The sequence below is a fragment of the Podarcis vaucheri genome (genome assembly GCF_965113315.1).
Source record: "Podarcis vaucheri genome assembly, chromosome: 7".
Taxonomy (NCBI): domain Eukaryota; kingdom Metazoa; phylum Chordata; class Lepidosauria; order Squamata; family Lacertidae; genus Podarcis; species Podarcis vaucheri.
Genome location: NC_138765.1, coordinates 10802465 through 10814264, shown reverse-complemented (window position 1 = coordinate 10814264; position 11800 = coordinate 10802465). Strand labels below are relative to the sequence as shown.

The 11800-nt window shown below is 47.4% G+C and overlaps 1 protein-coding gene across 2 annotated transcripts in view; it reads left to right on the top strand.

Moving 5' to 3' along the window:
• The first annotated feature begins 1640 nt into the window (after nucleotides 1–1640).
• AXL (AXL receptor tyrosine kinase) overlaps nucleotides 1641–11800 on the top strand; it is an 80673-nt gene continuing 70513 nt past the window's right edge. The window contains exon 1 of one of the 2 annotated variants that reach the window (XM_082231012.1): nucleotides 1641–2544. In XM_082231012.1, the coding sequence (XP_082087138.1) occupies nucleotides 2472–2544 (73 nt within the window). In that variant the 5' untranslated portion in view covers nucleotides 1641–2471. The remainder of the gene's footprint in view (nucleotides 2545–11800) is intronic. The other variant, XM_082231011.1, reaches the window with a different exon arrangement.

The following is an 11800-nucleotide window of genomic DNA, read 5'->3' as shown; positions in this document are numbered from 1 at the left end:
GTATGCTGCTACTGCGGCCCGCGTTTTGTTAGCCCCAAAATGGAAAACGAGTGAGGTCCCAACCGAAGAAGAATGGCAACTTAAACTGATGGAATACAGCTTGCAGATTTAACATATAGAATAAGAGAACAAGAAGAATGTACGTTTAAAGAAGACTGGAAAATGTTTACTGAATATATGGCGGGGGGATTGTGTTTATTTAAAAACGCTGGTAGCATTAAGATAAATTCAACAGGATAAGTTTGGGAGGATGGTTGGAGGATGGATGGTGGCTAACAGATTGAGGTTGAATCCTGACAAGACAGAAGTACTGTTTTTGGGGGACAGGAGGCGGGCAGGTGTGGAGGATTCCCTGGTCCTGAATGGGGTAACTGTGCCCCTGAAGGACCAGGTGCGCAGCCTGGGAGTCATTTTGGACTCACAGCTGTCCATGGAGGCACAGGTCAAATCTGTGTCCAGGGCAGCTGTTTACCAGCTCCATCTGGTACGTAGGCTGAGACCCTATCTGCCTGCGGACTGTCTCGCCAGAGTGGTGCATGCTCTGGTTATCTCCCGCTTGGACTACTGCAAAGCGCTCTACGTGGGGCTACCTTTGAAGGTGACCCGGAAACTGCAACTAATCCAGAATGCGGCAGCTAGCCTGGTAACTGGGGGCGGCCGCCGAGACCATATAACACCGGTCTTGAAAGACCTACATTGGCTCCCAGTACGTTTCCGAGCACAATTCAAAGTGTTGGTGCTGACCTTTAAAGCCCTAAACGGCCTCGGACCAGTATACCTGAAGGAGCGTCTCCAACCCCATCGTTATGCCCGGACACTGAGGTCCAGTGCTGAGGGCCTTCTGGCGGTTCCCTCATTGCGAGAAGCAAAGCTACAGGGAACCAGGCAGAGGGCCTTCTCGGTAGTGGCGCCCGCCCTGTGGAACGCCCTTCCAGCAGATGTCAAAGCGATAAACAACTACCTGACATTCAGAAGACATCTTAAGGCAGCCCTGTTCAGGGAAGTTTTTAACGTGTGATATTTTACTGTATTTTTGGTTTCTATGGAAGCCGCCCAGAGTGGCTTGGGAGGCCCAGCCAGATGGGCGGGGTATAAATAATAAATTATTATTATTATTGATGGATATAGCAATGCATTACTGAATGGTTGTAAAATATGCAGGGGTCTACGGTATGCAAAATGAACCATGGAAAGAAGAGAAGGGAAGTCATTGATTTAAGGTTGTAGAAATGAATGTTTTGAAATGTCATTTAGAAAATTTTATAAAAATTATACATATATATAGTTTTCATCGAGACCCATGCGTACCTTAGCTGTCCAAAAGTACAGCACATCAGCCTTTAAGGTGCCCCAGGACTCTTCCTCCCGCCTTAACCATTAGGAATAACAGCTATGCTTCTGGGATGAGTTCTCACAAGTTTGGAAAACTTACTCTGCAGTCAAACCTTGGGATGGCTTTGTCTAGGGTCAGCACTGTCCAGTTCCACCTTGCCAATCTCTGTGCAGAATGCACCCATATTTTCTCGCTTCCTCTTTATTTATTTATATTTTTTTGGAATGTGGGTGCTTGTAACTTTAAGAAAAGTCTTTTTCTCTCTCTCCCTCCCTCTCTCTCTTTTCTGTTCCTCTCCTCCCATTAACCCTGCTTGGGCTGGAAGGAATGTTCACACACCCTTCCCTATTTCTCTCTTGCCCCCTCCTTCCCTTTCAACTTGCTAATCTCTCAAGCTTCTCTTCTTCTCCCAAACAATTTTTCAGCAGTGTGTAGGAGTGGATGAGTCAGGAACAGAGCAAAAGAGGAGGAAAAAAAGGGGAAGGGACTTCCCCCCCCCTTCTTCCACTGCCTTAGCTTTTCTCTGTTATATATATTTTTTTGGAGAAGTCAGCTTTTTTGGAAAGCGGGAAGCGCTTTGGAGAAGTTAACCGGGCAAGTTTTGTTATGATAGCCCTTGCTTATAGATGTAGGCATCATCCGTTTTGCTTAGAAGCCAGGGCAGAAAGAGCTTGGCAAAGCATGGAAAGGGGGGGAAATCAGGTGCAAGTTTTGAAAAGCTGCTGAGACGCAAGAGAGTAGGAAATCAGCGCTCGGAGTGGCAAGTGAAGCCAAACTTAAGCTTGGAAATTCGAAGGAAAGAACATTTTATTGGCACTCTCTTATTTTTGTGATACGGACAAATGTTTCGAGCTGGGAAATTATTCTGAATTTCCACAAGGAGTTTTTTTTTTTTTAATAGAAAAGTTTGGATTCAGTCGTTCTCCTGGGTACTGACTTCACCGAAGATTTCGTCACTTGTTTTGGGGATTCGGCTCCAGCGACAACCTTCTCCTTCGTCTCTTCTTCTCAGTGAACTTGGGAGATACTTGAGAGAGAAGCTGCCCCTGCCTCTTCCTGGGCTCCTCTGCCTCTGCCAATGATCCCCTAGAGTGTTTTGGGGAGCTGGGAGCTGTTGTGGGGACTTCAGCTTTGGAAAATGGGTCAACTTGGCCGATCTTTTTTCTCCTGCCTGCTGGCTTTGTGGATGAGTATCGGCAACGCGCAAGAAGGTAAGTGAATGTTTGTGTGTTTCGGGGTGAAACTAGCTACACATCTGGGCATCTGGTCAGGGGTGAGCGACAGATCTAGGGTACCAAGAGTGATGTGATGGGTAAATTGTTGGGTGTGGACCAGGGAGAGACTGGTCCGAATGCCCACTGGGCAGCAAAGCTGACTGAGAGCCAAGTGGCCATAACTCAGCCTCGACTTACACCGCAGGGTTATTGTCAGGGTGAAATAAGGCTGGATCCCTCTATAGCAGCGGTTCTCAACTTGTGGGTCCCCAGATGTTGTTGGACTACAACTCCCATCATCCCTGAGCTCTGGCCTTGCTAGCTAGGGGTGATGGGAGTTGTAGTTCAACAACATCTGGGGACCCACAGGTTGAGAAAGGCTGCTCTATAGACATGATGCTCACGAAATGTTTCTTGGGCCAAGTGGCTACCTCTCAACTTGACCTGGACTCTCCTTCCTTGGAGGTCCTTAAACAGAGGTTGGATGGCCACCTGTCATAGATGCTTCAGTTGAGATCCCTGCATTGCAGGGGGTTGGACTAGATGACCCATGGGATCCCTTCCAACGCTACGGTTTTACGATTCCTAGGGTGGCTGTGAGCATCAAACGCTATATCCGCGCGGCGCGACCACCGGAAATCATGGGAGGAAAGACGAGACGATAAATATTTACTATTAAGCCGGTTTGTGTAAATGAGAAGCCCCCCCCCCCCCAATTTTCCTCACAACAGCCCTGTGAGGTAAATTGGGCTCAGGGCCACCCTTGTGGGCGATTGTGGCCAACTGAGAACAAGATTTGAGCCCGCTGTCTCCGCAACACCCCGGCTGGCCCTCAGAACAGAGAGAGACAGAGGCACAATGGGATTTCTTCAAAACAGGCGGTCTACCTTTCATCCCCGAGTCTGGTGACTGTGTGGGCTGGTGATTCAGTCATCCATCCTGCGCCAGCTTTCTGAAGGGCCTCAGCCTCCAGGAATGTCTCCCTTCTCCAGGTGTCCCCAGCTGGGCCACATCAGTCACTGCTTCTCCCTGGAGTCGCCTCTTGAGTTTAGAGAGGAAACCTGATTCTTTTTGGACTCTAACGCAAGCAAAAACAGCTATTGTAACTAGAGCTGGGGTAGAACTTTGATGCTGTCCGGTGGGTCCCTGGAGAAGCCCTGACCCCACAAATTGCTTGCTGCTATTCCACTGATTTTCATATTCCAGAGCGGTAGTTGTCTTACTCTCTCTTGCGGCAAAAGCAACAGAGAGCCCCGTGGCACCCACAAATTTATGATGGCCTAAGCTTTCGCGGACTATGGTCTGCTTCATCGGTTGCAACTCAGAATAACGCTCCGTGCGTCTCGTGAAGTGGACTGTGGTTTGTCATAACTTATGCTACCCTAAATTTGCCAGGCTTTAAGGTGCTTCAAAGACTTCTTGTTATATTGATGTTGGTAGCATTTGCAGAGTCCATAAGCAAAATTAATAGGTCTCTGCCCCAAGGGGTCCTCAAGTTACATTTTGACCAGGTTTGGTGGGGGGGGGGGAGGAATGGGCAATAAGAAATGAAATGAGCAAACGCGGGTCCCTATACCTAGAATGAATTTCCATTGGGAATGAGAATGGAATGCTTAATCTAAAGACTTCATGGGAAAAGGTAACATTCTGATGAAGGATTTGAAGAGAAATCATGAGTAGTGGAACTGCTTAGGTATTCGGAGAGGCTGTATTGAAAGTGGCTTGGAAATTACAGCTAATCCGGAATGTGGCAGATAGACTGGTGACTGGGAACGGCAGCCGGGACCACATAATACCAGTCCTAAAAGACAGGAGTGCCTGGCGTGCTCTGGTCCATGGGGTCATGAAGAGTCGGACACGAGTAAATGACTAAACAACAACAACAAAAGAGCTACATTGGCTCCCAGTACATTTTTGAGCACAATTCAAAGTGCTGGTGCTGGCTTTTGAAGCCATAAACAGCCTCAAGGGCCCAGTATACCTGAAGGAGCGTCTCCACCCCCATTGTCCAGCCCAGACACTGAGGTCCAGCACTGAGGGCCTTCTGGCGGTTCCCTCACCTAGAGAAATTAAGTTACAGGGAACCAAACAGAGGGCCTTATTGGCAGCAGCACCCACTCTTCCATCAGATGTCAAGGAGATAAATGACTTTATGGCTTTTAGAAGACATATGAAGGCAGCCCTGTATAGGGAGGTTTTTTAATGCCTATGGGGTTTTTTAATGTTAGCACAGTGATACCTCAGGTTAAGTACTTAATTTGTTCCGGAGGTCCGTTCTTAACCTGAAACTGTTCTTAACCTGAAGCACCACTTTAGCTAATGGGGCCTCCTGCTGCTGCTGCGCCGCCGGAGCACGATTTCTGTTCTGATCCTGAAGCAAAGTTCTTAACCCGAGGTACTATTTCTGGGTTAGCGGAGTCTGTAACCTGAAGCGTATGTAACCCGAGGTACCACTGTATTTTGATGGAAGTTGCCCAAAGCGGCTGGGGCAACCCAGTCATGTAAATAATCAGTGGTGATATATAAATATCCATGATAATATATTGAGAGAATATGCTCAAGATCTCTTAACACAGACAGACAGTTGGATCAGTCCAAGGGGGCCCAGTCTAGTCCACCATCCTGTTCTTGCAGTGGCCAATGAGAACCCCAAAAAGCAGGGCCTGAACACAACGCCCCTCTCCCAATTTGTGATTCCCTGCATTCTGCCTCTGACATAGCCTTTGTGGTTTCTATCAGTTGGTTGCACCTGTAACCCACATTCCTTTTTAAGAGAGGGTTGTCAACGGGCTTAAAGGGGATTTCCTTCCCCTCGCTGGATGATGCATATTTTCCAATTTATGTCTGAGATTGGGATTCGTACCAGAAAGAATGCTCATGACTCGCCTTATTACTCAGAACCAAATGGGCGTGGTCTTGTTTTCTCCGTTAAAGGAGCATTAGATTCCGAATGGTGAAATGGAAGTGTCAGACTGGAGGGGTCAAGACTGCTGTCATTGCTCCCCACATCTCTGCAAAACAGCTGTATAAAACAGACAGCCTAGAATCTCTTGTCGGGCAAAACAACACAACGATTTGCTACACAGGGTGGGCTGCCTGCAGCCTTTCTCTGTCGCCACCCATGTCTTTGTACTCCCTGCTGAATAAAATCTGGGGAAACTACACCTTCTTGGGCTATATAAATAACTGCTAGCATAGCTCTTGTTCTTCACTCCACCCAGTGGCGTAGCGTGGGTTGTCAGCACCCGGGGCAAGGCAAGTAATTTGCGCCCCCTAACCCGTGGATTTGCGCCCCCTAACCCTAACCCCCAGATGTTGCGCCCGGTGCGGCCGCCCCCCCTGCACCCCCCACGCTATGCCACTGACTCCACCCATGAGACTTTGCAGAAAGAGCGGGAGGAATTTCACCGTTCTAGTTTTGTACCTTAGGTTGGTCAAAGCGGAACGAATTGGTGCCTTTGAGTTCGTGCCTCTGGGAGGAGGGTGCAAAAACTGGATCACCTGAAATATTTGCTGGGAAATGGGTGCGTTTGGCAGAACATATCAGGTTCCAGGAGAATGAGGAGCCAAGTCACTTTCATTGTGTTTAGCCAAAGGGTATAGCGAGATGAAACTGTTGGCTGGCCTCACCCAGAAGTGACAGGGGTTGTGATGAACTGAAACGTACCCTGCCCGACTTTGGACCAAGGAGCCACCTGTACAATTAACGGCCAGCATTTCACCTGTTTCCCTCTACCGCTGTCTCAGAAAGCGCCGCTCTGTGGGTGGTATATAAATCTCGGCAGGTTAATCTCCCATCATATTTAAGTTCTTTCAAACAATATAGCAGGCTGCGCTATTGTTCTAGAAAAAGAGGTTGCTGGAACTCACAATGGACACACCTCCCTTGTTCTCTTATAAGACAGGAACTGAGTTCTTCTGAGCTCTAGATGAAAAAAAGCCCTGGCCTCAGGTCACCCTGTGTGCTGCTGTTATTTCTTACCTATGTCATTTTTTAAAAAAAAAATAATATTTATTAGTAGTTTTCAGAATTATAAGAAGAAAAAAAATCATTAAAAAACAACACTATAATAGACAAAAAAGAAAGAAAAAACACAAAAACCAATACAAGAATACAACAAAAAGATAAAAAGAAAAAAGAAAACAACACAAATCCCAGATTACATATCTAAGACTTCCATTTGCTTGTTTCATTGACTTCCTCACACCTCCCTTTTTGTATTCTAGTTTAATTAGTTATTTCAGCAAATTCTTTCCATCTTTCTCAATTTTTGTTAAAAAATTTATCCTAACCTAATTTAATCTAATAATTAACTCAACCAATCCTTTCCATCTTTCCCCATATTCTATTATTCACATTACCTTAATTAATTTAACCTTATCTTACCCTAAAACACCTTAAAGCTTGAATCTTAGTTATCAAATATACATTACTCCTGATATGATTTCTGCTAAAGTCATATAGTTTCATTCCAACATTTTCCCTAATATTCATTAATATTTAACCAATTCCCCAAATAGAAAATTTTCTTTATAGATCTTCCAATCTTCATCCAACGTCTCATCTTCCTGGTCTTGGATCGTGTCAGTCCTTACTGTCCATTCCATCTAGTCCATCAACCTGGAAGCCTTATGTCCGAGGCCCTTAAGTCTCTTCCATGTCCCTTCTGCAATTCTTCTTCTTGTTGTTTATACTTGCCCTTTTCCTTGTCTTTTGTTGGTCTCTTTCTTAGTTTCTTTCCTTTCTCATTGAGGGGTAGGCCTCTGGGGGATTCCGAGCCAAAATTGTCTCCATCTCCCTTCATCAAACCCGCCCATTCCCCACAGTCCCACTCCCCACAATCCTCAATATAGTCCAAAAAGTATTTAAAAGCATATTCCAAGGTCTCTCCAACGTTGGGAACCTCCTCAACTCCAGACCTATGTCATTTTCAACTGTGAAATTGTTTCCCATTTGGTTGTGTATTTTTTGATGTGGTTTATTTATTGTTTATGACTTTTGTAATTTTGTAAATCTTGTTATGCTGTAAACCGCCTTGGGCATTGTTTTCTTAACTGTGGAAAGGCAGCATACAAGTAAAAAATGGTGATGATGTAAGCACAAAGGGTAGAGTGAAAATGTCCCTGTGTCTGCAGCTCATAGCTCTGTACACTACGGTTCACCACAGTACTTCAGCAGCTTGGCTGATGCCACAGATTCTGAATCAGTTGATGATAGTCTTGGTTTTCCCCAAAGAATTCTGGGAGCTGTAGCTTGTGAAGGGTGCTGAGAGTTGTTCAGGAAACCGCTATTCCCCTCCCAGAGCTACAAGTTGTCTGGGATGAATATGTACGGGGTGAATATGGCCCCAGTCTTCCTTACCCAGGTTTGTGGAGGGGACGGATTTGAAACTTTAAAAGTTCCCGGAAATACTGGGGGCAAGCCTTCCTGAACTTCTTGCCCTCTTGGTGTTCTGGATTACAAACCCCTGACCATTGGCCGCAGGAGTAGCAGTCTACCAAATTCAAAGTGTTGGTGCTGACCTTTAAAGCCCTAACTGGCCTCGGCCCAGTATACCTGAAGGAGCGTCTCCACCCCCATCGTTCTGCCCGGACACTGAGGTCCAGTGCCAAGGGCCTTCTGGTGGTTCCCTCCCTGTGAGAAGCCACGTTACAGGGAACCAGGCAGAGGGCCTTCTCGGTAGTGGCGCCCGCCCTGTGGAACGCCCTCCCACCAGATGTCAAAGAGAAAAATAACTACCAAACTTTTAGAAGACATCTGAAGGCAGCCCTGTTTAGGGAAGCTTTTAATGTTTAATAGGCTATTGTATTTTAGTGTTTTGTTGGAAGCCACCCAGAGTGGCTGGGGAAACCAAGCCAGATGGGCGGGGTATAAATAATAAATTATTATTATTATTATTATACCAGCAATTGAAGGGGGGCAGCCAGGTTGGATAAGGCTGATCATGACAAGCGTGCAGCTGCAATCGAATCTGGATCCGTGTTCACATCTGTCAGCCAGCTTGCGAACGTTAAGCTTAAAAACTAGCTCCTTTGGGGACGAGGAATGTGTTGGCATCACAGAGGAGCGCCAGGCTCTCCGTAAGCCATAGCGTTTCAGAAATAGATTTTGAGGAGGCGCCAAAATGCTCTGGAAATCGGAAACAATTGTGTGTCGGATTTGCTGCAACCCAGTCAAATGGGGCAGTGATTGCGAAGGCCTGCCTCTCTCCTCCTACGTGGGGAATCCGGATACCTGAGTTTACCCCAGCCACTCCCCTTATGCACATTCCTTTGGTGGAATGAAATCCTGTAGACTGGAAGCTTAATGTGCAGGGCAAGGGAAGGGAAGACAACTGGCTGTATCATACGTAGCCTGCAATAGCTGCATTTGCACTAGCTTAAAGGTAAAAGGACCCCTGACCATTAGGTCCAGTCGCGGACGACTCTGGGGTTGCGGCGCTCATCTCGCTTTATTGGCCAAGGGAGCCGGCGTACAGCTTCCAGGTCATGTGGCCAGCAGGACTAAGCCGCTTCTGGCGAACCAGAGCAGCACACGGAAACGCCATTTACCTTCCCGCCGGAGCGGTACCCATTTATCTACTTGCACTTTGACGTGCTTTCGAACTGCTAGGTTGGCAGGAGCAGGGACCGAGCAACGGGAGCTCACCCTGTCGCGGGGATTCGAACCGCTGACCTTCTGATCGGCAAGTCCTAGGCTCTGTGGCTTAACCCACAGCGCCACCCGTGTTCCATCTAGCTTAGATGGCTTAAAAAAAACCAACCCACCACAATTAGATGTTCAAGGAGGAATACCAGCAGCAATTAGCCGTGAGATCTCAGTGGAACCTCCATGAACGCAAGCAGGCTATCTCTGAACAGCAGGAGCTGGGAGCCAGCAGCAAGGGGAGGCTGAAACTTTCATGTTCTGCCTGCCAAGTTGCCAGGAGCAACATTCTGGCAGAAATGCAGGGCTAGGTGGCCTTTTGGAGTGATGTGGCAGGGCCAGTTGCATGCCTGCAATTTAACAGGCCCAACCTGTGGCCTGATTTGGGAGGAGTTGCACAGTGCTGCCCTCATACAGCCACATATTTGAGCCTACTAATCTCAGATGCATCTTCGGAGGCTAATACGGGCTGCTGAGAACAACGCAGTGGTTCCTTTGCACATGCCCAGAGACACTCTGCTGTTTACTGTGGCCTTATATGTTCAAGGACTGAGAAAGATTAGGCCCTGGGGAAGAGTTTTATCTCCCTCCTTAGGCTGCCACCTTTTTCTGGATAAAGCCGCTGTCCTTTAACTATTTGGGTGCCTGTTCATCGAAATATATGTGAGCCTCATTTGCTCTGTTGCCTCACTGAGGCTGGGTTTAGGGTGGCCAGCTAACCTGGACAAAACTAGCAGCCTGTAGACCGAGCTGTTATTGAAGGCGCAAGAGCCAGCAAAAGATTTGAGCTAACTGGGAGGATCTGCCTTCCTCTGCTCCACTCTCCCAATTAACTTCCATCTCCAGGGGCTGCCCTGTGACACCATCAGGGCCCCACTCCTAGGTCTCAGGTTTGGGGCTTGAAATCTGGGCTGCTCTTGACCTGGCAAGCCTAGCTATGACTGTTAGCGCTGCCTGATGGGAGTTGTAGTCCAAAACCTCCAGTGGGTACCACTGGGGCAATCTTTGGGGCTTGGAACTGGATTTTTGGGGGGCGGGGCGGGGGCTGCTGCTGGTGCCGGAGGGAGCAGTGATAGAGCGAGCCCGCCTCTCCACAACCACAACAGAGGTTTCAGTACTCGCTGCAGTACTTGGCTCAAAAGGGAGGCGAATGGTCTCCAGCCCAGGCGTCCTGTGCCAACTTTTTCTCCCTGGGGCTGGGAGAGGCGGGCTTGTTTACATCATTCGCTCAGTGAGGTCATAGAGTTGAAACGGCCATTCGGTCCACCCTTGTGTGGCTCCACTAGGGCTCTCTTCCCTGCTCCGGCAAGTCGGAGCAGGGCCTTCTAGTTCTGCGGAACAGCTTCCCTGTTGAAATGCGGCAGGCGCCCACAATTTCCACTTTCCGGAAACAATTGCAGCCGTTCCTGTTTGGACAAGCTTTTCCAGCTAAATGAAAAGGTCTCTGCCTAAGCTGTTTATTTTGTATTATTAAAAAAACCTATACAGTGGTACCTCAGGTTACATACGCTTCAGGTTACAGACTCTGCTAACCCAGAAATAGTGCTTCAGGTTAAGAACTTTGCTTCAGGATGAGAACAGAAATCGTGTGGCAGCAGCAGGAGGCCCCATCAGCTAAAGTGGTACCTCAGGTTAAGAACAGTTTCAGGTTAAGAACGGACCTCCAGAACGAATGAAGTTCTTAACCTGAGGTACCACTGTATTTTCTTTCTCGTACACTTTTGAAACCGTTTTCAGTCGCTCCTATTGTATGCGCATGAGACTCATCGGGAAGACAATTCATGAATTAAATAATAAGATTAACATTAACAACAATAATAATATCAACATTAATAATCAGTGCTTTTTTTCTCGGGGGATGCAGTGGTACGCATTCCCTGGCCTAAACATTTTGTGAATCTAAGTTTGGCCTCATTGAGGGGCAGTATTTCAATAAGAGTAGGAAAATGAGATTACCCCTAAACATTTTTTTTAGAAAAAAAGCACTAATGTTGTTGATGATGATATGCTTCGTCCAAATGCCTCCAGTAAGGGCTGTCAGATGCCAACCCCAGTATAGTGCCACTGACACAGTTGGCACTTTTGAGAATAATCCGAAATGACAGGTCCCCGCCCCAACATGCTTACAATCAATCTTGAAAAAAAGAAAGAAAACACGACCAGGATGAGGGACATGGGCGTAGCCAGAATTTCACTGCATGCTTCTCTGTTGGACCAGGAGCCAATTTGGGTCTCTTGGCATAAAAGAAGATTCCCCCCCCCCTCCCTTCCCCATCCTTCCTAGAGAAAGAAGCATGAGGCTCAAGAGTGAGGTCTGGGTTTCTTCCAAGTACGCAACTTTTGTTTCTCAGGCCCTGGAATGTGTTCCTCATTCCTCAAGGGTTAACGGCGGCTGCAGGGCAGGATATTCTCAGACTGGATTTATGCGCCGGCTGCTCCACCTCCTCTGTTCCGCACACATTATGCATCATCTAGTGGCGTATATTTTATGTCCCATGTGCCGCTCTCGCTCTTTGACCTCAAAGCGCCACAGAGATTCTACCCCCCCCTGCTTTGCAGCCGAGGGAGATTAGCCCTTCTGAAATTAGAATATGTTCTCGCTTGGTT